Raw genomic sequence first — 27,417 nt, 5'->3', positions numbered from 1 at the left:
CTGCTGATGAGTTATGGGTGTACCACTACACGCCTGAAACCAAGGAGACCTCTATGGAGTGGAACATGGTGGTTTCCCCAGTACGAAAAAAAGTTCAAAGTGACTCAATCTGCTAGGAAAGTGCTTGTGATACTGTTCTGGGATATGCATGGTCTGTTTTATTGGTCAACTTTGATGAACCCAGGACCATTCTAAATGCTGCACTCTACATTAAAAGTTTGGTATTTATATGAAAAGTTTGTTTCGTATGCAAGTCAATTTCTGGAAAAGTTGCTGCAGAGCTCTTATATATCCCTTCACAGAATGCAATAAATTGAGAACGGAGTTTCAAATACTATACATGAAGAATGAGAACTGTTACAGATAGAACAGGTCACATCTGTTTACATGAAGTGTACTAGAAGTAATCCACAAAACTATCGCCAGTAGTGGACCAAAGCCCCCACCAGTGCATTTTGTTAGTGCAAGTTGCCTACATCAAGGGCAGGTATGCACTCAGGGACAAACCTATTGTTCTCCTTTGACTGACAGGTACTTATACCTATTGTTCTTCTTTGATTGACTGGAACTTAACCTGTTGTCCTCCTTTGATTGACAGGTACTTAACCTATTGTTTCTCTAAAAGGATCCGCCCTTTTGATTGACAGGCACTTAAGCTATTGTACTCTCCCCCCCCCCCCCCCTCTGCCACCCTCAGGAAATGTCCAACCCCCCCATCCCCTCACTGCTACACGTACACTTTCAGGTATGAGTTATTGAAATAGCCCCTCTCACTCTTATCAATTTGATTGAATACTTAATTAAATTGATCAATTAATTAACTTCTCCCCCTATGGTAAAGCCCCCACCCCTCCCACCTGGAAATTGGCGGGAAAAAGACACAGTTGATCGGTCATTTGGAGGGAAATCGATTGCTGTGTATGGAATATTGTTTATTTAAACAATTTAGGGGATTCAAGGCAGTGTACGGAATATAGGGAAATTGGTGGCTCTTTGGTTGAGAGAAAGGATCTCATAACAGGAAAGTCAAGAGTATATTGTTTATTTATAAAAAAATCAGTTTGTGGGGGTTGGATTTCTCTTGTTCATCATTCTCTGCTGTTTGGAAACATGTAGCTCTTGTAAGAAGTAATTACATGCAGCACACACGTTGCATAACCTAAGGCTTGCAACTGTACTCTGGGTGTCTTAACCTAATGTTCGCCCCTTTGTCGGCACTAGACTTATTGTTCTGTTAAATGGTTTTCCATGTCACCTCCATTTCCTTCCACTATTGTATCACCTTTGACACCAAATTAAGTAATTAGTTATGTCCTCCCACCATTTTCAGATACACGTTTCGAATGTCACATGATTTTGAACTCAATATCTACCGCATTCTTCCTTGTCACCCACCCCCTTAAACTATTGTACAGGGTTTTACATAAAAATTATGCAGATTAACTTAGTATTCTGCACTTAACATGTCACCAACTCATGCACACCCTCCCCTTAATTATTGTACCGCTAACACGATGTTGATATAAAAAATTTATGCAAATTAATTTATTCGATATTCTTCACGTGTATGAGGGAGTTTTCTTTTTTAATTCGCAGCATACTAGTGACGGTGAGATCGATGGAGGATAAAATAAATAAAAACACATCCTGCCACTCGACATCTAATGCCAACGACGACCACTCTGCACATGTCCCCAGGAGTCGCGGTGCATTGTTGGCCCTTGCAAAGTGATGACGCAGCCATCAGCTGCCGGGTCATGCACAGGTGTCCGTTCGGGTTCTGCAAGCATGAGGTGACAGCAACCATTTCATACTTTACACCTGAGAAATTCCTGTCAAAATACGTGTTCACCTAGGCACCATTGCTGGTTCGATACCGCATAGCTGTAGTGCGGGTCCAGCACCAAGAGATGTTTGCGTAGCAGTTAAAAGGTCCTCAGTGCCATATCAACATAACATGTCTATGTACATAACAGCCAAGTCTCCCTCTAGACGTGCTATAGAAATATGTTGCAATGCTTCCCAGAATAACACAGGTTGCACTCTTCCTAGCAACCTATCGGGACAGCCCATTCGTCACTCAATTTACCCGTCAAACAGCTACTGCTGCCGGTATGGGAGCACTGTCCGCCATTGTTTTCACAGACAAGACTTTCAGCAGCAAAAATCTATTTCTTACAGATCGCCATACTGCACTCTCATTTAAACCCTGTAAAAGTAGCATACAGGTCGTCAAATATGTTACGACTCATACTTAACCACACTGCTCTGCCACTGAGGGTGGAAGGTTGAATATTAGAGTGAAACCAAGCTCCTACTCGGCAATATATCACCGTGTACTATGTCGATGTAGTAAACATACAATTCCTATCCTTTTGCATCATTCATATAGCTATCGACTGCCAGACACTCATACATATATATATATATATATATATATATATATATATATATATATATATATATATATAGAAAGAAACTTCCACATGGGAAAAATATATTAAAAACAAAGATTCCAAGACTTAGCAAGCGGGAAAGCGCCGGCAGACAGGCACATGAACAAAACACACAAACACACACACAGAATTACTAGCTTTCGCAACCGATGGTTGTTTCTTCAGGAAGGAGAGGGAAAGACGAAAGGATGTGGGTTTTAAGGGAGAGGGTAAGGAGTCATTCCAATCCCGGGAGCGGAAAGACTTCCCTTAGGGGAAAAAAAGGACAGGTGTACACTCGCACACACACACACACATATCCATCCGCACATACACAGACAGGTGTCTGAAAATATAAGTTTCCTCTATTTTTTTCGACTTTTCACATAAAGGTCTTCACAGACGGGATAAGTTTCTGGTTACTCAGTGGTTTACAGCACACTCCACCTCACTAAAGTTTGGGGTTTCTAGAGAAAATTTCCAGTCTGTATCTTCGGAATTATGTTTCACAGACGATACTGCTATTCAAATTCCATTGTCATGTGCCTGATATTGAGAAGTACGGGTAAACGGTATAATATTCTGGCAAACCATGTGTGAAAATACATGTGTTCTTGTAATCCCCAGAGTCTGACGATCAGTGTACAAATGAGCCCATCTTTGTACAACAGTTCAGAGAGTGACTTTGACCCACTGTTCACGTGTTGGAAGCAGGTGTCTTGTGACCATCAGCTGCGGGGAAATATCTAGTGCTGTGAGGAGTGTATACAGTGCTGTTCATCTTCACTATATATATGAGTGTCTGGCAGTCGATAGCTATATGAATGATGCAAAAGGATAGGAATTGTATGTTTACTACATCGACATAGTACATGGTGATATATTACCGAGTAGGAGCTTGGTTTCACGCTCTAATATTCAACCTTCCACCCTCAGTGGCAGAGCAGTGTAGTTGAGTATGAGTCTTTCCATATTTGACGATCTGTATGCCAGTTTTGCAGGGTTTAACTGTGAGTGCAGTATGGCGATTTGAAAAAAAAATAGATTTTTGCTGCTGAAAGTCTCGTCTATGAAAACAATGCCGGATTTTTATTTTATCCTCCATCGATCTCACCATCAATAGTATGCTGCGAATTAAAAAAAAAACTCCCTCATACACGTGAAGAATATCGAATAAATTAATTTGCATAATTTTTTTATATCAACATGGTGTTAGCGGTACAATAGTTAATGGGAGGGTGTGCATGTGTTGGTGACATGGAGCAGAACAGCAGGTTAAGTGTGGAACAGCACATTAAGTGCAGAACACTAGGTTAATCTGCAGAATTTTTATGTAAAACGGCTTACAGTATGTTAAGGAAGAATGCGGCAGAAATGGCGTTCAAAATCGTGAAATTCGAGAAGTGTACCAGAAAATGGTAGGAGGACATAACTAATTACTTAATTTGGTATCAAAGCCAGTACAATAATTTAAGGAAATGGGGGTGACATGGTAAACCACTTAAGAGAACAATAAGTTAAGTGCTGACAAAGGGCCGAACATTAGATTAAGACACCCAGAGTACAGTGCTGAACATTAGGTTATGCAAAGTGTTTTCCCCATGTAATTACTTCTTACAAGAGCTACATGTTTCCAAAAAGCGGGGGATTAAGAGCAAGAGAAATGCAACCCCCCACAAACTGAATTTTTTTATCAATAAACAATACACTCTTGAATTTCCTGTTATGAGATCCTATTTCTCCACCATAGAGCCACCAATTTCCCTATCTTCCATACACTGCTTTGAATCCCCTAAATTGTTTAAATAAACAATATTCCACACATTGTCAAAATTGTTTAAACAATATTCCATACACAGCAATCTATTTCCCTACAAATAACCGATCAACAGTGTCCTTTTCCCGCCAATTCCGGGAGGTAGGGTGGGAAGGACTTTACCAGAGTGGGAGAGGTTAATTAACTGATCAATTTAATTAAGTATTCAATCAAACTGACAAGAGTGAGAGGGGCTATTCCAATAACTCATACCTGAAAGTGTACCTGTAGCAGTGAGAGGGATGGGGTGGGTTGGAGGTATACTGAAAGGAGAAGGGAGTGGGAGGGGTTGGGGGAACAATAGGTTAAGTACCTGTCAATCAAAGGAGAACAATAGGTTTGCCCCTGAGTGCAAACCTGCCCCTGATGTAGGCAACATGTACTAATAAAATGCACTTGTTGCAGCTTTGATCCACTACTATCGTCCAGTACCCTTAACACCGACTTCTTGTACTATCTTGGGGCATATTCTAAGTTCAAACATAATGAGATTCGTCGAATAGAACAACCTGCTCCATGCCAACCCGTATGGATTCCGATAACATCGATCACGTAAACCCAATTCACGGTTTATCACACGATGTACTGTATGGTTTGGATCAAGACAGTCAGGTAAATACAGTATTTCTTGATTTGCGATAAGCATTTGTCTGAGTATCGCATCTATGATATTGTAAAATGCACGATCATATAGGGTATCAAGTGAAATTTGTGACTGGATTGAGGACTTTTTGGTAGGGAAAGCGCAGCATATTATTTTGCATGGAAAGTCATCGTAAGGTGTAGAACTAACATCGGGGAAGCTCCAGCGAAGTGTGATGGGACCCTTACTGTTCATCTTGTATATTAATGACCTCGCAAACAATACTAAACGTTAGCCTCAGAGTTCTTGCAGATGTTGCAGTATCTATAATGAAGTACCGTACTGACTGAATGAAGCTGCATAAATATTCAATCAGATCTTGATAAGGTTTCAAACTGGTGCAAATATTGGGAACTTGCTTTAAAGCTTCAGAAATATAAAACTGTGCACTTCACAAAATGAAAAAACGTTGCAACCCGCCAACTCCTACAAATACCTAGATGTACCGCAACACTTTGTAGGGATATGAAATGGAATGAACTCATACACTCAGTCGTGGGAAAGGCAGTTGATAGACTTCATATTAGTGGCAGAATACTGGGGAAATGCGATCAGTCTATAAAGGAGACAGTTTTCAAATCATTCCTGCAACCCACTTTGGAATGTGGCTCAAGTGTGTGGGAGCAGTGCCAAATAGGACCAAAAGGAGGATGCTGAATGTATATGAAGGGGCAGCACGAATTGTCAAAGGTTTGTTAGACCGGTAGAATTGCATCACTGAGATGCTGAAGAAACTGAACTGGCACACACTTGAAGACAGACCTAAACCATCCAGAGGAAGCCTACTTACAAAGTTTCCAGAAACGACTGTAAATGATGATTTTAGGATAATATTTTATCCATTCTCAGCAACTATAGTTGTATAAATAGAAATAATCAGCAGCCAGTTGTATAAAACAAATTTCTTTCAGTTTCGGACACTTAGTGCATTCTTCAAAAGGTTATGCCTATTGCATTATTTGCGACTGTCAACAATAAGACGCATACAGCAAAATGCCGTGGTCATGTGATTCATAGTGCGTGCAGGAAAATGGTATAAAATAGCGAAAGAGCAAGAACAAAAATTATGCCAGAATAGCAGCTAAACAGCTGATTCGATAGGTAAAACCGTCTCACAGTATGGGCACTAAGTACCCGAAATCGGTTAATAAATTAAATTTATTTTGTGTAATTGGTCGCTGATTATTTCGATTTATGTTTCTAGGAATATATTACAAACTCCCTACGTATCGCTCAATAGGGATCCTGAGGAAAAGCTTTTTCTCACATAGGTGTGGTGGTGGTTAGTGTTTAACGTCCCGTCGACAACGAGGTCATTAGAGACGGAGCGCAAGCTCGAGGTAGGGAAGGATTGGGAAGGAAATCGGCCATGCCCTTTCAAAGGAACCATCCCGGCATTTGCCTGAAACGATTTAGGGAAATCACGGAAAACCTAAATCAGGATGGCCGAAGACGGGATTGAACTGTCGTCCTCCCGAATGCGAGTCCAGTGTGCTAACCACTGCGCCAACTCGCTCGGTTTTTTCTCACATAGGGATCTTGAGGGCATTTCAATTTATGATTCTAGGAATAAACTACCACCTCCTACATGTCGCTAACAAAGGGATCTTGTGGAAAAGATTGGATAGATTACAGCACGCACATAGGCGTTTAAATAATCATTCTTCCTGCGATCCATACATGACTGGAACGGGAGGAAACCCATGGACTGGTACAATGTGACGTACCCTCTGCCATGCACATCACAGTGGTTTACGGCATATAGATATAAATGTACTGTTTCATTTCTGCAATAATTATTTGAAAATCATTTTCAGAAGCCTGTTAGTGAAATAATGATTCTTGAATGTAATTGTTGCCATACTGATGTCTCTACACTGGAAGAGAATAAGAACTCTGCTAAGTACAGAGTCCAGCGCTCTCTATCCAGGCTTTATACAAGATGCAAGGTAACACTTTTTCGTGTAGATTTGCACTGGCAGAATAAGCGATTTCCGTTCGCAAATTACGTGTTTAAACCAAAACTGGAACAGTGAGGTTTAAATGTGAGGGTGCAGCCACTGTCTAACATATGAATTTGGCGAGATCTTGTGAAAACTAAAGCGAATCGTGCTTGTTTATATTCGTCTGTAGAACGGTTTTTACAAGCGGGAGCATCTTTGGTGCAATAAATTGCAGCAAAAAAGAGAATAAGAAACCACATTTGTCTTTTTCAAGGTTTCCTAACGACCCTAGGTGATTCGAACAACTATATTACAGAATATTTTATTTGCGATTTTTTCGTAACCTACAGATATATTTTACTAGAGAATATCGTGTTCTTTATGGGAAAAAAAAAAGAAAAGACAGTAAACAGCAGAAGACCTGACCTTTTGCTGAAAGGTATCCTATATCTAGTCAAAAACGTGAAGTTTTCTTCACTACACTTCTAATCAAATCAGTGAATGTGGAATGTAGGAAATAATGTGGTATTTAACGTAGCAGATACGCTACCACAACATAAGCTCAAGGAAAAAACCACACAGTCGCTTAACAAAAGAACGAAAGGAATAAAACTGTTCCCCAATACAGAAGGAACCACTTCCACAGTTCTTGCTGCATCTGGGCCACAAACGGCAAGAATCTTAAACACATTCGCTTTTGAAACTAAAGTAATTACATTTGCAAAAATATTTATGTATTAGAAAGCCGAGTGAAGTGTATGACTGTGCGAAACATTCAGATCCTTACAAGGTAGTTAAGTGTGAAGGAAAAGACATGTCATAATAAGAACACAACAAAAGAAATATATTCTTCTCATGCATCAAATGTGTGTTTATATTTTCTTGTTTCCAGCGAAAAAAGCTGAAGTTATATACATGGTCGAAAGTATTTCTTCATCATTTAAGTTGTAGCTAATGTCCCTCAATCAGGGAGATTCGGATGTTTTTATATATATTTCTTGAACATTCATGTTTCTTGATAATTTACTAATACTTGGAACGTAATAACTATTTCGCTAATAAACTAGAAAAATAAATTAAAAACAAACTTTAATTTTACGGCTGCTTTCTCGCTGCTTGGGGAGCTAGTGTCGCACAACTGTCAGCCGGTAACAATTTTCAGAGTGAGTGAGTGTCAGGACTGTATATGTTAGACTGTGCTGCAGCGGTGTTACCATAATTATACGACCTGTGCTTTAAGTACGTAACAATGTTCTGGAGTGTACTTTTCTTTTCTGAAATATAACAGAGATATTTTGCAACAAAAGGGGAGACAAAATACAGAAAGACTATTTGCGTTTGTAATGAAACATTTATAACTGACTGGAAAATACACTACGTGATCAAAAGTATCCGGACCCCTGGCTGAAAATGACTTAAAAGTTCGTGACGTCCACCATCGGTAATGCTGGAATTCAATATGGTGTTGGTCCACCCTTAGCCTTGATGACACCTTCCACTCTCGCACGCATACATTCAATCAGGTGCTGGAAGGTTTCTTGGGGAATGGCAGCCCATTCTTCACGGAGTGCTGCACTGAGGAGAGGTATCCATGTCAGTCAGTGAAGCCTGGCACGAAGTCGGCGTTCCAAAACATTCCAAAGGAGCCAGAATGAGATTTTCACTCTGCAGCGGAGTGTGCGATGACATGAAACCTCCTGACAGATTAAAACTGTGTGCCAGACCAAGACTCGAACTCGGGACCTCCGCCTTTCGCAGGCAAGTGCTGCAAGGGTCGCAGGAGAGCTTCTGTAAAGTTTGGAAGGTAGGAGACGAGGTACTGGCAGAAGTAAAGCGGTGAGGACGGGGCGTGAGTTGTGCTTGGGTAGCTCAATTGGTAGAGCACTTGCCCGCGAAAGGCAAAGGTCCCGAGTTCGAGTCTCGGTTCGGCACACAGTTTTAATCTGCCAGGAAGTTTCATCCCAAAGGTGTTCTATAGGATTCAGGTCAGGACTCTATGAAGGCCAGTCTATTACAGGGATGTTATTGTCATGTAACCAATCCGTCACAGGTCGTGCATTATGAACAGCTTCTTGATCGTGTTCAAAGATGAAATCGCCATCCCTGAATTGCTCTTCAATAGTGGACAGCAAGAAGGTGCTTAAAACATCAATGTAGGCCTGTACTGTGATGGTGCCACGCAAAACAGCAAGGGGAGCAAGCACCCTCCATGAAAAACATGACTACACCATAACACCAGCGTCTCCGACTTTTACTGTTGGCGCTACACACGCTGGCAGATGACGTTCACCGAGCATTCACCATACCCATACCCTGCCATCGGATCGCCACATTGTGTACGGTGATTCGTTACTCCACACAACATTTTTCCAGTATTCAATTGTCCAATGTTAACGCTTCTTACAACACCAAGCAAGGCGTCGGTTGGCATTGACCGGCGTGATAAGTGGCTTATGAGCAGCCTCTTGACCATCAAATCCAAGTTTTCTCACCTCCCCCCTGTCATAGTACTTGCAGTGGATCCTGATGCAGTTTAGAATTCCTGTGTGATGGTGTGGATAGATGTCTGCCTATTACATATTACGACTCTCTTCAACTGTTGGCCGTCTCTGTCAGTCAACAGACGAAGTCGGCCTGTACGCTTTTGTGCTATACGCGCCCCTTTGCATTTCCACTTCACTACCACATCGGAAACAGTGGATCTAGGGATGTTTAGGAGTACAGACGTATGACACAAGAGATACCCATTCACCTGGCCACGGTCGAATTCGGTGATTTCCGTGGTTCGCCCCATTCTGCTCTCTCAAGAGGTCTAATGACTACTTAGATCGCTGATATGGAGTACTGGCAGTAGGTGGCAGCACAATGCTCCTATTATGAAAAATGTGTGTTTTGGGGGGTGTCGTAATACTTTTGATCACATAGTGTAGAACACATTGTAAGTTATCTTAAATATTCCTATTCTTTTTCATTATTCACATTACAGCCGGCTACCGTACCCTTTAAAGAATTAAGTTACGTGTTTTAAGTGAAAAACAGAGAATAATTGCAGGCATTTGCTATTGGCGCAAGTAATTAGTTTCAAACCGCCACACAGTACCCATGTACGAGGGAGCCGAATACGACATTTTCAAGAGAGCGGTGTAGCTCAACGTCTTCCAGGTACCGTAAAAGGAAACATCCATTTCATGACAGATGATAGGAGGAATGGTATATATTGTGGTTGTTGTGGTATGTACACGGTAATTCTGGTTTCCCTGGGTGTAATGCAGGACAGACAATAACATTCTTCACTACAATTTTTAAAGAGCAAAAGGGTCTTCTGGAATCTTCATCTTAACTTCACCGAACACTGGATTACTGACAGCAAATGTACCTTTTTACTTTCGGATACAGGTTGCAGGTTGCAGGCCCAATATCCTGGCGTCTGTTCTGTTAAATATTCACTACGTGCAGTAATTAAAAAAAAATACTTTATTGGTCTCAGACAAAGTCCGTCAAACACGACATTTATGATCTTTATATTTTTGGCTACCATCAAGTTGAGTTCAACGGATGCCTTTTTGTGTTCACCTTTGAGCATAAAATTCCAATAACGCAACTAGATATGTGCTTTTCTGCATGCATTATTTCCTGGAAATGGAGGTCGTGCATAAGGGGCATTGCTACCCGCCTTTGGTGAGTATGTTTGGGCTATTTAGCAGGTCACAAGTAGCTGGGACCCTTATGTGTTTGGTTGTGTAATGTTGAGGTTATGTTGGAAAGCGTTTTATGGCAACAATGTTTAATCCAAAGGAAGCACACTCAATTCTGGGTCCAATTGTTTTTAAATCATCTACACCTGAACATAATTTCACACTCACTTTTATTTGCTGATGATACTTCTGTCCTTTTTGAAAGCAATGACCCTGAACAATTCCTTCAATTGTCACAGAACTATTAGACAGTTTGGAAAACTTGTTCCAACTAAATGGCCTGAAATTGAATATTGCGTTTTAAAACTAAAAACTTGAAGGTAAAAGAATTCCAAATTAGTCGCAGAGACCAAGAACTGAAAGAAGCAGACAGTGTTAAATTTTTAGTCGCCCACTGTTAAGAAATTAAGTGCTCCATGTCTGTACATTTATGAACTGATTATTTTTGTATACAGTAACCCGAAATTATTCATAGGCAATAACTTTAAAGATCAATATGGTACTAGGAACAAGGAGAATTTCATGCTCCCCACTCATAGATTAAATCTGTTACTGCAAACCCCACAATACATAAGCATGAAAATTTACAACATTCTAAAAAAGAAACAAATTCTCAGCATGGAGATGGGGCAACTAAAGCAAAAACTACGACAATGGCTAGTACAGAAATGTTATTACTCCTTAGAGGAATTTCTTAATGATAACATGACAATTTGGGCAAGAAAGCAAGTGGCTGATTGTTTTGTTAATTAAGCTTAGAAGTTTTATGTCTAATGAATGAGTGTAATAATTATTCTCTCTTTTTACAGTAATACTGTTGTTAGACTACAAGAAGACTCTGTAAATTACAAATTAATAATTATTGTTTCTGTAATACACATAAATTGTAATTGCAGTATTGATGAGTTCCCTGTACATTAAATCTTGTGATTTAACTCTGTTTTGGGACAGTAAAAACTCTGATTCTTAAACTTATAGATGATTACAGACACTGAAAGAAGTCGTGTGGAGTGCCGCTACTGAATTTGTGTCCTGAGCGTCAAGTATTACAAAGTTTCCGATCACATTTTCGTAAAGAATAAGCCACCATAAGATTTGAGTAGGAAAACTGAGAAGAACAAGCCAAAAATTTACAAAAAGTGAATATAAAAACTGTGGACGAATATTCGTGCTATGGTGACTTAAAAGCACAATTGAAGAACAAGACAATTGATTGTGAGCTCCTCAACAATGTACTAAAACCAGAAATGAAGCATACTAATGATGAAAAAATAGGAAAGTGATAAACATAATCTCCGTTCTAGTGTATTCGTCTATAAAATTCCTAAATTTGTCGAGTCTGAGGATGTTAATCTACATCATATTTCATATATACAAATGATGCATTGAAGGTAAATTAACCTTCACGTGATGATTAAGAACCTACCTTAAGTATTTCTCAGTTCCAGTAGTAATCACATTTATTTATTTATTTATTTATTTATTCGTGTTCCGGTGATCCAGTATGCACGAGAATTGCATGGATATGGAATGAGTCATAATTATGCATGAGAACAGTAATTATAAATGCGAACAAATCCTGGTACTGCATAGGAACAAAATATGCTAACAATTACAAGTTTGGGTATTTTGTATGTTAAAAAATAATAAATTACAATTATTTCACATTAAAAGTTTCAAATTTGATACAGATTGAAATGCTTTGTTTTGAAATGAGGAATGAGTAATTCAAAGGAGTATATACGTTGGGTTGCTAACTAACAAAATGTTATTGCCAGGCTTATCACTGCAGTTTCCCAAACAGAAAATCTAAAATCTCATTTTGAGCGGTTCCTGAAATTTGCAATAAAACGTTGTCATCACCTTGTATTTCTCGTACCTCCGTAGTTTGTATACTTCTTTACCTATGGTGGCTTTTGCATTTTCGTCAAATGTCACCTTCTCATCACAATACCGCAACACAAGCTCCCAAGCAAAGAAGGGGATTCATAACAGTCTGCTTGCGCAATGAGGCAACGTGTGGATATGAGAACGCCCATGCGTACCAGCATTCCTTCCACAAATTTTTGTGCATGTCCTTTTGTTTGATTTCCATTACTGCTTGTCCAATGTACATATTCAATAACATTGGGGATAGGCTACAACCTTGCCTCACTCTCTTTTCAACCACTGCCTCCCTTCCATGCCCTTCGACTCTGAAAACTGCCGTTCCGTTTCTGTACAAGTTGTACAATGAAAAGACTGTTCTGCAATGAGCTTTCTACCAAACTTTCCATTATTTAAATTTAATATCTTGCTGCACAAAGACCCCCATCTGATCTTTATCCACTTTCTATTCACCATAATATTATCTTCAAGTTTCTTCCCCTTAGAAAGCCTTGCACAGGCTACCCTTCCCATATTTCTTAACTGAGCTCTTCATGTTCATACTGCTGTCTCACTTTTAGGCAAGACAAATAACTAGATAATTTGTTTTTCCTCACAAATACGTCTGTTGCCAAAGTAGTAAGGATATCATTTTTATATCGCATAATTGCGTTAGTACATATAACATTGTATCCCTTACCATTCTCTTATCTTTTACCCTTTCCTTTCCTTTTGTCCATAATCTTTGGTGTTTTATCACTGTCGGTCCAGATATGAATCTTTCTTGGCTGATCTGTGGACAGTGATCTCCAGAGATCTGTCGATAACTGCTGGTAATTTGTTTCACTCCTTCACTCCTCTACCAACATATGAGTGCATTGTTGGTCCATGATTTCTCTTTTACTTTACATTTATGGTCTTTTTCTTCCTCCATCAAGGAGCAATCTCCAAAGGTTTCTTTAATTTTGCTATACACAGTATGTATTTTTCCTATAGGTATTCATGCTTCTACAGCTTATCATTTCTTGTGTGCGCATTCCAGCTTTACTATTTAGCACTTTCTGTCAATCTCATTTTTTCCCCTGGTTCATTTGGTGAATTTTTATATTGTATCCTTTCATCAATTAAATTTAATATCTATGATGAGTTGCGGGCTCAATGAAAAGACTGTTCCACCATGAGCTTTCGCCAAAGTCTTACTTTCCTTTATTTAAATTTAATATCTCAGGAGTTATTCAAGAATTCCTACTGAGCCTTGCCTGTATGTCTATTTGCCCCTTCATTATGTAATCTCTCTTTTTGCAAAGTCTTCAGATTTTCTCTCCATTTCATAACTAATAAATTATAGTCAGATTCCAGATCTGTTCCTGGAAATATTTTTCAGTTTTAAAATGTATGTTCTACATATCTGCCTTACCACTATATGATTCAGTTGAAGCCTTCTTGTGTCTCCAGATTCTTCTACATTCTCAGCCTTCTTTCATGGTTCTTAAACCAGATATTAACAATGATTAAATTGTGCTCTGTGCAAAATACAATCAGGCGGCTTCCATTTTCATTACTTTCCCTCAACCCTTGCTCTCCCTTACATTCAAATTCCAAAACCCCATCAAAACTAATAGCTGCTTCTCCCTAAATATGACCAATTTCTTTAGTGAATCAAAATACAGTATACTAATCTTGCTAATATATTCAATACAAAGCTGTAAACTCCAGTGAAAGTTATATACTGCTACTGTTACATAGCTGTGGAACTTTTATGTTAATTCATTGTACTACAGGGGGCACCATGGAAAGTAGTACATTTGCATTTGGTTATTATGAGGCTTAGTATATGAGGTCAGTTCAAAAAATTCATGATTTCATGCCAATCGTGTGTTGGAGCGAAATGCAGTTGGCATCCCTGCACACACCTATGTTTAATGTGTAAGTGCCAGAAGTTTCACTGTTGTATGTCTGTTAGTTATTGTTCATAGATATATTGAGCAGAATGTCGTGTCACCCAGTTTGCGAACGCAGAGTTAGAGGAGCAACACATCTGCATTAAATTATGTGTGAAACTCAAGAAAACCTGTACAGAGATACACCAAATGATGCAGGAAGTCTATGGTGATGGGTGGTTATGTGGTACTTGGTGTTATGAATTTTTCACATGGTTTAAAAATAGCCAGATCGAAATTGAAGATGACCCTCATTCAGGACATCTACCAATGACGCTCTGTCAGGAACATCAATAAAATTGTGCTTGCCAATAAAAAAACTGTCCGAGAGATTGCAGAATAATGTAACAGCGCAGTTGGATCATGTCGTGAAATCCTGACACAGCATTTTGGAATGCATCAGTGTTGCTGCGAAGTTTGCCTCATGGCTCATGAGTCAAGATTAGAAAGACCTTTTCCTTACAATCAGTGAAGAGCTTTTGGATCTCACAAATGAGAATGAGATGTTCTTTAAGATAATCATAATTGGTGATGAGACGGGTCTATTGTTATGATGCTGAGACCAAGGTTCAGTCTTCACAATGGGTCAGAAAAGGTTCTCCAAGACCAAAAAGAGGACATGTTGCACACTTGCAAAAAATAATAATAATAATAATAATAATAATAATAATAATAATAATAATAATAATAATAATACAACTGTCTGAAAGCCTCCGTGCGCACTCGATCTGTCTAATTTTACATTCGTGATCTCCTCGGGAGGTATAACTAGGGGGAAGCAATATATCCGATACCTCATCCACAAACGCACCCTCTCGAAACCTGGCGAGCAAGCTACACCGCGATGCAGAGCGCCTCTCTTGCAGAGTCTGCCACTTGAGTTTGCTAAACATCTCCGTAACGCTATCACGGTTACCAAATAACCCTGTGACGAAACGCGCCGCTCTTCTTTGGACCTTTTCTATCTCCTCCATCAACCCGATCTGGTACGGATCCCACACTGATGAGCGATACTCAAGTATAGGTCAAACGAGTGTTTTGTAAGCCACCTCCTTTGTTGATGGACTACATTTTCTAAGGACTCTCCCAATGAATCTCAACCTGGTACCCGCCTTACCAACAATTAATTTTATATGATCATTCCACTTCAAATTGTTCCGCTCGCATACTCCCAGATATTTTACAGAAGTAACTACTACCAGTGTTTGTTCCGCTGTCATATAATCATGCAATAAAGGACCCTTCTTTCTATGTGTTCGCAATACATTACATTTGTCTATGTTAAGGGTCAGTTGCCACTCCCTGCACCAAGTGCCTATCTGCTGCAGATCTTCCTGCATTTCACTACAATTTTCTAATGTTGCAACTTCTCTGTATACTACAGCATCATCCGCGAAAAGCCGCATTGAATTTCCGACACTATCTACTAGGTCATTTATATATATTGTGAAAAGCAATGGTCCCATAACACTCCCCTGTGGCACGCCAGAGGTTACTGTAACGTCTGTGGACGTCTCTCCATTGATAACAACATGATGTGTTCTGTTTGCTAAAAACTCTTCAATCCAGCCACACAGCTGGTCTGATATTCCGTAGGCTCTTACTTTGTTTATCAGGCAACAGTCCGGAACTGTATTGAACGCCTTCCGGAAGTCAAGGAAAATAGCATTTACCTGGGAGCCTGTATCTAATAGCATCTACCTGGGAGCCTGTATCTAATATTTTCTGGGTCTCATGAACAAATAAAGCGAGTTGGGTCTCACACGATCGCTGTTTCTGGAATCCATGTTGATTCCTACAGAGCAGATTCTGGGTTTTCAAAAACGACATGATACTCGAGCAAAAAACATGTTCTAAAATTCTACAACAGATCGACGTCAGAGATATAGGTCTATAGTTTTGCGCATCTGCTCTTGCTCTTTTCCAATCATTTGGAACCTTCCGTTCCTCAAGAGACTTTCAGTACATGGCTGTTAGAAGGGGGGCAAGTTCTTTCGTGTACTCTGTGTAGAATCGGATTGGTATCCCATCAGGTCCAGTGGACTTTCCACTGTTGAGTGATTCCAGTTGCTTTTCTATTCCTTGGACACACATTTCAATGTCAGCCATTTTTTCCTTTGTGCGAGGATTTAGAGAAGGAACTGCAGTGCGGTCTTCCTCTGTGAAACAGCTTTGGAAAAAGCTGTTTAGTATTTCAGCTTTACGCGTGTCATCCTCCGTTTCAATGTCATTATCATCCCGAAGTGTCTGGATATGCTGTTTCGAGCCACTTACTGATTTAACGTAAGACCAGAACTTCCTAGGATTTTCTGTCAAGTCGGTACATAGAATTTTACTTTCGAATTCACTGAACGCTTCACTCATAGCCCTCCTCACGCTAACTTTGACATAATTTAGCATCTGTTTGTCTGAGAGGTTTTGGCTGCATTTAAATTTGCAGTGAAGCTCTCTTTGCTTTCGCAGTACTTTCCTAACTTTGTTGTTGAACCACGGTGGGTTTTTCCCATCCCTCACAGTTTTAATTGGCACGTACCTGTCTAAAACACATTTTACGATTGCCTTGAACTTTTTCCATAAACACTCAACATTGTCAGTGTCGGAACAGAAATTTTCGTTTTGATCTGTTAGGTAGTCTGAAATCTGCCTTCTACTATTCTTGCTAAACAGATAAACCTTCCTCCCTTTTTTTTTTTATATTCCTATTAACTTCCATATTCAGGGATGCTGCAATGGCCTTATGATCTCTGACTTCCTGTTCTGCACTTACAGAGTCGAAAAGTTCGGGTCTGTTTGTTATCAGTAGGTCCAAGATGTTATCTCCATGAGTCGGTTCTCTGTTTAATTGCTCAAGGTAATTTTCAGATAGTGCACTCAGTATAATGTCACTCGATGCTCTGTCCCTACCACCTGTCCTAAACATCTGAGTGTCCCAGTCTATATCTGGTAAATTGAAATCCCTACCTAAGACTATAACATGCTGAGAAAATTTATGTGAAATGTGTTCCAAATTTTCTCTCAGTTGTTCTGCCACTAATGCTGCTGAGTCGGGAGGTCGGTAAAAGGAGCCAATTATTAACCTAGCTCGGTTGTTGAGTGTGACCTCCACCCATAATAATTCACAGGAACTATCCACTTCTACTTCACTACAGGATAAACTACTACTAACAGCGACAAACACGCCAACACCGGTTGCATGCTTCAATATATCCTTTCTAAACACCGTCTGTGCCTTTGTAAAAATTTTGGCAGAATTTATCTCTGGCTTCAGCCAGCTTTCTGTACCTATAACGATATCAGCTTCGGTGCTTTCTATCAGTGCTCGATGTTCCAGTACTTTACCAATGCAGCTTCGACAGTTTACAATTCCAATACCGATTGCTGCTTGGTCCCCGCATGTCCTGACTTTGCCCCCACCTTTTGAGGCTGTTGCCCTTTCTGTACTTGCCCGAGGCCATCTAACCTAAAAAAAAAACGCCCAGTCCACATCACACAACCCCTGCTACCCCTGTAGCCGCTTGCTGCATGTAGTGGACTCCTGACCTATCCAGCGGAACCCAAAACCCCACCACCCTATGGCACAAGTTGAGGAATCTGCAGCCCACACGGTCGCAGAACCGTCTCAGCCTCTGATTCAGACCCTCCATTCGGCTCTGTACCAAAGGTCCGCAGTCAGTCCTGTTGACAACGCTGCAGATGGTGAGCTCTGCTTTCATCCTGCTAGTGAGACTGGCAGTCTTCACCAAATCAGATAGCCGCCGGAAGCCAGAGAGGATTTCCTCCGATCCATAGCGACACACATCATTGGTGCCGACATGAGCGACCAACTGCAGATGGGTGCACCCTGTACCCTTCATGGCATCCGAAAGGACCCTTTCCACATCTGGAATGACTCCCCCCGGTATGTACACGGAGTGCACATTGGTTTTCTTCCCCTCTCTTGCTGCCATATCCCTAAGGGGGCCCCATTACGCACCAGACGTTGGAGCTCCCGACTACCAGTAAGCCCACCCTCTGCGACCACCTGGATCTTGCAGACTGAGGGGCAACATCTGGAACAGGACAAGCAGCCATTTGCAGCCGAAGATCAGTATCAGCCTGAGACAGAGCCTGAAACCAGTTCGTCAGACAAACTGGAGAGGCCTTCCGTTCAGCCCTCCAGAACGTCCTTCGCCCCCTGCCACACCTCGAGATGACCTCCCAACTCTACCACAGGTGAGCGATCAGCCTCAATGTGGGCAGTATCCCGGGCAGCCACAGTCGTAGTCCGATTGGGGGATGTGTGGGACAATCTGGCCGTCCCCGACAAACCCCCATTTGGACCCCCACAGCGATGCCCACTGGCAACAGCCTCAAGCTGTGTGACTGAAGCCAACACTGCCTGGAGCTGGGAGCGAAGGGATGGCACCTCAGCCTAAATCCGAACACAGCAGTTGCAGTCCCTATCCATGCTAAAAACTGTTGTGCAAAGAACGTCTGAACTAATCTACAGAGAGTACAAACAAATCGACACAAAATTTAAACGGTTATTAAAATACAAGACTGCCTAGTAAATGCAGTAATGCTGCTACTTGCGCACTGCTGACACACTGCTCGGTGGCAGAAGGGGACTACACAATTTTACACTATTCAGGTACTAAAAACGTGATGCTGCAACTCTCAAATACTATAATACGTCCGAAATTTATGAATTAATGCACCTGCATATTCATACCCACTGATGAGTGAAATCCCATTGAGAGGATGAAGATTTGCAACAATAGATGAGATAAAAGAAAATTCACAGGTGGTGATTCGCATGATCCAGCAAGAGGCGTACCAAGACTGCTTCCGGAAGTGGAAATGGTGTTCAGGAGGTTTATCACTTGTGGTGGAGAGTATTTCGAACAAGAACATGCACAGTAAGTAAAATGTAAGTGTAAAAAAGTTTTGTGGACAAAGTTCCAGAATTTTTTGAACAGACCTCATATATTTACACCAATGTAACTGACAAACAATTGTTCAACACACACTGCCATTACTAAAAAGCCAAACACAACTTTATTTCTTAAAAAGTACATCACTCAAATGGTTTCTAACATTACCAATGCATTGCTGAAGATGTTCACAGAAGTTCCCCATTATGTTATCAATAATTTCTTAAGGAATGGTCTCTTTCTCTTCCTGGACTGCAGCCATCAAGTCATCAGTATTGTGGAATGGTCACAAAAAAACTTTCTTCCTGAGATGACACCCACAGAAAAAAAAATGTGTGGCTGAAAGATCAAGTACTCTTACCAGCCATGGGACATCACCTAATCATGGGAATAATCAATGTGGAAACTGGTGCCTCAGTGTAATCATTGAATTATAGGCAATATGGGATGTAGCCTCATCTTGCTAAAAGCAAACTGCATTTAAATAGCAACGTCCCTGAAGCTGAGAAATGAAGACATTAGTAAAATGGCTGCATACCTCTCAGAACAGACACTGGATTTCCACTGTCATCTTTTCTTTAAAAAATATATAAATAAATAAAAATAAAAATTGGTCCAGCAATACCAATGGACCAACCAAATCTCAGCAAATAACAACTTTGGACAACCCTGGCCCTTTTTGTGAGTGACCTGTGGCTTGTGCCCGAGTAACATTAGAAGTTTTGTTTACCAACAAATTCATTCAAATGAAAGTTTGCCTCATCAGATGTCACAAGATTTGTCATAAATGCCTCATCCTGGTCAATTTTGTCCAGTAATGTTGTGCAGACATTGTGCCTATGCACTTTATCTCCCAGCCATAACTGCCACCTACAGACTATAAGGATGAAACTGTAAATCTGTTTCATGATCCTCTGCAAAGACATGCGAGGAATTTTGAGGAATGACAATGGACAGATCGTTGTGAGCCTCAATTCAAAACTGCATGAACTCTTCGGATATTTTCCAGCATTCGGACTGTCATTTCAGGTCCCTCATGTTGCACATTAGTTACATCACCTGCCTCACACCATTGTTTAATCCACTTGGGTGTTGCCCTTCTTTCTAGAACACAGAAATGGTCATCTCTTCCACAGGACATTGTGCTTAAGACAGCTGCAAGACTCTACACACAACAGAACTCCTCCTCTGGCTCAATATGTCCCACACCAAACTTAATGGAATACTATGTGGGTGCAATCAGAAGTGGCAGATGGTACAAGCAGGCATATACCTTAGCAGGGTGGCTAACTGACAATGTACTATTTCCAATGGGCCATTCCGTATAAGAGGAGGAAAGCCTGCACAATGAAATGCAGATAAACATTTTTTTCTACGTATTCTTCAGATACTTTACACCAAAAAGAGAGTAAGGAAGACAGAATTTCATATTACTGATCAGTCAAATGGAAAATAGGAAGTAACAATGATCAATAATCTGACTCAAAGCCAACTGAGTCACTAACACAGTGGTTCTAAGATATATGGGGGTAACTGATGAGGCATGAATGAATAAATAAATAAATAAATATTTAAAATACATACATGATCTTGGTTTATGTTACAATATACTAACCTGTCAGATCTAGCTGAATATCCATGTTCCTCTTAATCCAGTCATAACCCTCACAAAGAACATCATATTCAGGATCTTCAAGAAGACCCTGCTGATGTGCCATCTCTACAAAACAGTACCTGCAGGGTTACAAAAATCAGTGTTTCATAAACACAGATCTTGGCCATGTATCTGTATTCTGTCTTTTCTTGCATTAAACCTCACCTGTTATTTTGAACAGATCTTTCAAACATTTGGATAGGTTTGGTACTTCCTTGGGTTTGTATAGATAATCGTGTCAACTGTACATAGTTTTGAAACATGAAGTTCCATCGTTTCAGATCTTCATATAGAAGCCCCAACAGATTATGACTACGTACATTACGCCAGACATCAATGGGTTCCTATGGAGGACAGACATAAGCCAATAGTCTGCTAAGTTGGCCAATATATGAGTATGATACTATTATAAGTACAAGATACAAAGAAAAAAATATAGTTTAAAAAGTTGCAAGTGTCAGTACTCAAGAAAATTCATTGTCCTGTGATAAACTCTTGGAAATAAGGTCTACTGCAAATGTTTCTAAAGCTGACCCTTAAAAGCTTACAGAGAAACTTTTTCTTGTTCCCTAACTGAAAGCAATGAATCATAGCTCCAGCAATTTATATACTATCTGGACCAAAGATGGCAAAAATATTGTCAAATAGAAACAGGAATCAAGAAACAGTTGCAAGAGCAGAGTCATCAGTAAGAATTAACACTTTATATGGAACACACATTTATTGTTCACACACAAAACGACATACACAGCTGAATTGTTTGTCTCAGTACAGAATGCTCCTATGTTTTCACGCACAGTGTGTTCTAACAAATAATGCTTTTGATTGATAAGTCAGTCAGTCTCAGAAAATTCCAGAATTCAGAAATGTTAAATCAAAGTTAAGGCAAGAATCAAACTAGTGAGCTGCATGTTGCATGTCAGTAGGCAGCAATGGCTGCTACACCATGGCTGATGGCACAAATCATGTGGTATTGCTTCCTCTCCTTACAAAGTTTATTTATCTATCTTTATTCATCCAAGTATTGTCTCACAATGATATAGGATTGGTTAAGGTAATGAAATGCAAATCAGTACACAGTGTATATACCACACTTTACAAAGATAGGACAGGTGGTCAGCCATGGCCTTATGTTAAGTTACTATCCCGGAATTTGTGTAAGTGATTTAGGAAAACCATGGGAAACCCAAATCAGGGTGGCCAAGCAGAACAACTCCATCCTCAACACGAGGTTACTGCACTGTCTAAACAGCTACTCTGCCTCATTTGGTTAGTCCCTATTGTACAGTGTTCCTTCATCTATGTGCAATTTGTTTCAGGTAATATGTAATATAAATATAAAACTGCAAATCATAACTGTTCCCCCCATACACATTTATAAAATTACGACAGTTATTCAGAAAGTAGGGAATGTTTCCGTCTGACCCGACTAGGCGCACGCCGATCGCATATATTTTGGTATGTGCGTACTCGGCAGCTCAGTCAGCATCCATGACAGCGGGAACATCTCTGTGCATCTGATTCTTTTGATATTTGAATTTGAAATGTGTGCTGCAATTGAAAATCCCGCCAGTTGTGAGGTGTGGTCTTTGTTGGCAAAAACCTAAAACCTATAGAAATTTATAGTGAACTGTGCGAAGTGTATGGAAACAACACAATGAGTGAATGTTCCTTCCAGAAATGGTGCATTCAGTTTAAAAATGGCTAAATCAATGTTCATGACGAAGAGAAGAGCGGACACTCGAGCACTGTGACTGACGATCTTGTCGCTAAACTTCATGAAACAATTAGTGAAAACCGTCGCTTCACAATAACAGAGCTTTCGCTTTCTTTTCCACAAGTTTCACAGACTTTGTTGTTTGAAATTGTCACTCAAAAGCTAGGCTGCCAGAAATTTTGTGCACAATGGGTGTCCAAAATGCTTACAGAGCACCATAAAGAACAGCGAATGGGGACAACGTTGACATTTCTGGAGGCCTACCACAAACATGGTGGGTCATTACTGGATTGAATCTTAACTGGTGACAAGAGTTGGGTGAAACACGTCAATTGTGAGACAAAATTACAGTCCATGGAGTGGGGGCACATAGTCTCCCCCCCCAAAACCAAGAAAATGTTTGCAAACCTGGTCAGCAAGGAAGTTGCTGGCAACAGTGTTTTGTGATAGGCAGGGTGTGCTTCTCATTGATTTTCTCGAATGTGGAGCAACCATAAATTCTGCCCAATACTGTCAAATGTTGCACAGCCTTAGAAGAGCAGTTAAAAACAAACGCCGGGGAAAGCTGATGTCAAATATTTTGTTTCTGCATGACAATTCCCGACCTCACATGGCAAACTGCACTAAAGAACCCCTTAATTCATTCAAATGCAAAGTTTTCCTTCATCCACCCTACAATCCTGATCTTCCACCAAGTGACTTCCACTTGTTTCTCAAGATTAAGTACTGGCTTGCAACGCAGCACTTTGATGACGAAGCAGAACTCCAGGCAGGCACGACTCACTGGCTGAAGTCTCAGGTGGCAGAATTTTACGACGAGGGTCTTTAAAAACTTGTCCACCGCTATGATAAGTGCCTCAATGTGTTTAGGGACTATGTGGAAAAATAGTATGTCAGTCACTCTTTCAGACATATATAACAAAATGTATTTCTTGTACTTAGTTTTTTTTTAATACCAAAATGTTTCCTACTTTCTGAATAGCCCTCGTATAATCTTCCTACACAGCAGACAAAAATTATTTGAGGAGAATCATAACCACACATATAACATGAGAAATAAAAATAATTTTATGCTACCCATGTAGCAGTTTAAATTATATGTACAGACACAACAGTATACGGGGATGACCATATATAGCAAGTTTATGGGCAAAAGTATATTTAAAATGAAGCCAGAGATTCTAAAAACAAGTCTACAGTGGATTTTGTGGGAGAAGTGCTACTATTCATAGAGGATGGAATGATAATTTGAGGAAAGAATAATTAAGTGCTAGGTTTTTTTTATTGTATGTGTATACAATGAAAATGTATTATGACGATGATGATGATGATGATGTGCTGTTTGTTAACATCACTTGTTCTATGTTTCTGGTGAAATTTTACCACAATTTTGACATGCCTCCTGTACCTGAAGAAAATGATTTAGATTATGTACTTCATGAGATAAATAAACTACAATTCACAATTCGTAGTTCACAGAAATTCCTCTTCATTAGGAATGAGTCAGTCATGTGGATCACATGTCCTTTAATGTATAGATACAACAATTTGTAAATCAAACAGTAATGTCCGACCTTATCAAAAACTTCAGTGAGGAAAAGACTTCCTGACTTCTATCTCAGTATGTGCTTGACAAGACATGAGAATTAAAGTACAGTATCAGTGCAGAGAGGAAGCCAATATGCTTAGAGTGATTATGGTGTGGTCCTTAAGGAATGAGGTGAGTGCATACAAGACAAGTTGCTACAGAACTTTCCTTTGAAATATCAATAGTGAAATGAGATAATACACTGAAGTGCAAAAGAAAATGGTATAGATGTGCATTCTCAAATACAGAGATATGTAAACAGCCAGAATACGGTGCTGCGGTCGGCAATGCCTATAAAAGACAACAAGTGTCTGGCGTAGTTATTAGATCAGTTAGTTACCGCTGCTACAATAGCAGATTATTAAGATTTAAGTGAGTCTGAATGTAGCATTATAGTCGGTGCACAAGCGATGAAGTGAGGATTTTCCCACATTTGCAAGTGTACTGTGAATATCAGGATCCCAGGAAAACATCAAATCGCAGAAATTGCTGCAGCCGGAAAAACATCCTGCAAGAACGGGACCTACAGCGACTGAAGAGAGTCATTCCTCATGCCAGAAGTGCAACTCTTCCACAGATTGGAGTAGATTTCAGTGCTGGGCCATCAGAAAGTGTCAGTGTGCAAACCATTCAACGAAACATCATCGATACAGGCTTTCAGAGCCGAAGGCCCATTTGTGTACCCTTGATGGCTGCACACCAAAAACCTTTATGCCTCGCCTGGGCCCGTCAACACCAACACTGGACAGTTGATGACTGAAAACATGTTACTTGGTTGTAAGAGTTTTGTTTCAGAATTATATTGAGTGGATGGACAGATCCATGGACCATGCACTTCAGCAGGGGACTGTTCAAGCTCGTGGATGCTCTGTGATTATATGAGGCGTGTGCAGTTGGAGCGATATGGGACCCCTGACTTGTCTAGATATGACTGTGACAGGTGACACATTGCAAGCATCCTGTCTGATGACCTACATCCATTCACGTCCACTAGGCATTCCTATGGACTTGGGCAATTCCAGCAGGTCAGTGCGGCACCCCACACATCCAGAATTGCTATAGACTGGCCCCAGAAACACTCCTCTGAGTTTCAACACTTCTGCTGGCCACTAAACTCCCCAGACAAGAACATTATTGAGTATATCTGGAATGCCTTGCAACTTGGTATTCAGAAAAGATCCCTGCCCTCTTGTACTCTTAAGGATTTATGAACAGCCCTGCAGGATTCATGGTGTCAGTTCTCTCTAGCACTACTTCAGAAGTTAATTGAGTCCATGCCACATTGTGTTGTGGTGCTTCTGCTTGCTTGTGGGGGCGCTACATGATACTAGGCATGTCTACCAGTTTCTTCGCATCTTCAGTGTAGTTTTCTGTGGGGGATAATTTATAATTCGGTTTAGGTATCATCATCATCATCATCATCATCATCATTATTACCTTAGCTTGAGGCTTTTGTGCAGGGTGTTGCAGACAAGCATTTGTGGTATATGGTGGTAAAGTATGTGATTACAGGAAGGGGTTAATCTTTTAGGTTTGTGCATGTATACTATTAAGACCAAGGCACTTTATATTGCCTAGACATCTGTGATAACTACTGCATATCTCTGAAATCTCTGAAATTATTCTCTCACTTGAGCCACCTACGAAATATATATCATCCCCTGCTTTTCACTATCATTTTTGATGGTGTGAGTTTGGAATTGTAGCTCCAATGAAATTGCCAGCACTTCAGCTTTGTCAGTCAACCCACAGAGTAGCCTTCTCATACTAATAATTTTTTTCCTCTAGTTTTACAGCTCCCTAAGTAGTTAATGGTTGCTAGGATTATGAAAATACTGACACTCGCTTTGTAAGTGACACTTGGAGACTATCGAGCTCTAAATATTTGGTGTTGATGTGTGGGTGGGTGGGAGGTGGGGGGGGGGGGGGCGGGGGGGGGAGGGCGGGCATAGTGGCAGAGATCTACCATCAAGTTAGATGGTTAGCCCTGTAATGCTTGCATGAGCACATGTCTGGAAGATCTTTGTTAGATATCTGACTGGTGAATCACTTCTCTTTTGTTCCACATGAATAACATTTTCTTCAAATGGTGTCTTATAAAAGCCTTATCTCTATGACTTATCTATGTTTCTTTTAGCATCCTCATGTTAATGTCTTTGGCACTGACATAATCAAGGATAACTGGGTAGCTATTGGCAGCTTGCAGCTGTAGTATGCTGTTCTAGATACTTTGACAAGGAGGTACCATGGATATCTGGCCAGCTTCAAGTATGGCTACAGTTGTGAGTTAGATCCTCAGGGTTATTACTCTCAGGAAGAGATAATTTTCAATAAACTGCCTTAGTATCTGCCTGCTACCTTTGTTCACATTTCAACCCCCTCAACACACACAGAGTACAAGTAGCCTGCTATGAATTCATCCCTTCATGTGCTCTTAATGCCTGAAGCTTCTGTGCACCTTTCTGGCACTTTGGTGGGCGTAATATGGGAATTATGGCTATAGCAGTTTTTCCTACCTTTGTTTGCTAACCTGGAAGAATAAGCATATCCATGTTCCCACTATGCCAACCAGGTTGGTCAAACCTGTGGACAGTAGCTGTGCACTAAAACCTGCAGTTTGAGGTAGATGTATCCCTGTGATGCAGTTGAAATTATATATATTATGACTGTGGTAAAACTGAGGCATCATAAGTACCTAGTCAGCAGCTCTATGAGTTCTCACATGACATCTGCTAGATCCTGCCTGTGAACTGCTTCCTGGGATGGTAGCTGAATTTTTGTTGGAGATGGGTTGTACAGTGGTAGTTCTTGTGCGTGTGACTGGAGGGTTCAACTGGTACAGGCTGTGCTGGAGGTATTCAACTTGCCTGTGAGTCTAGTTAACAGCTGCCTCACTAATTGTAGGCCCAATTACTCCCAGGTCCTATGTGAGAAGATCAGTACTACAAACATTATTCATTTTTTGCTCACAATTTCATATTTTCTACAAAATCATTTTGTTTTTATTTCTTACTGCATTACAAGGTGTGATAAAAAATAATAGGATTTTTTTGAATTTGTGGGCTTTATACATCCAATTTTCATTTTAAAAATCTTGGTTGGTGTATAAAACCCTGGCTTTTGTTTGCATTTTCAGCTGCTTTGGATATTTAGTTTAGTAGACAGTCGAAAAGGTTGAAAGTGTTTTCCAGTGCTTGATGAATTTCT

At 40.3% G+C, this 27,417-nt stretch overlaps 1 protein-coding gene across 4 annotated transcripts in view; it reads right to left on the bottom strand.

Moving 5' to 3' along the window:
• Positions 1-27,417, bottom strand: part of LOC126354337 (thymidine kinase 2, mitochondrial-like) — a 185,740-nt gene that overhangs the window by 15,527 nt on the left and 142,796 nt on the right. For all 4 annotated transcript variants that reach the window (XM_050003907.1, XM_050003905.1, XM_050003906.1 and 1 more), the window contains exons 3-4: positions 21,071-21,249; positions 20,867-20,985 (exon numbers count right to left, since the gene is read on the bottom strand). In XM_050003907.1, the coding sequence (XP_049859864.1) occupies positions 20,867-20,985; positions 21,071-21,249 (298 nt within the window). The remainder of the gene's footprint in view (positions 1-20,866; positions 20,986-21,070; positions 21,250-27,417) is intronic.

This window comes from Schistocerca gregaria, chromosome 3 (assembly GCF_023897955.1).
Source record: "Schistocerca gregaria isolate iqSchGreg1 chromosome 3, iqSchGreg1.2, whole genome shotgun sequence".
NCBI classification, from domain to species: Eukaryota; Metazoa; Arthropoda; class Insecta; order Orthoptera; family Acrididae; genus Schistocerca; species Schistocerca gregaria.
The sequence above is the reverse complement of the archived record's forward strand: the minus strand, read 5'-3'. Positions and strand labels throughout refer to the sequence as shown.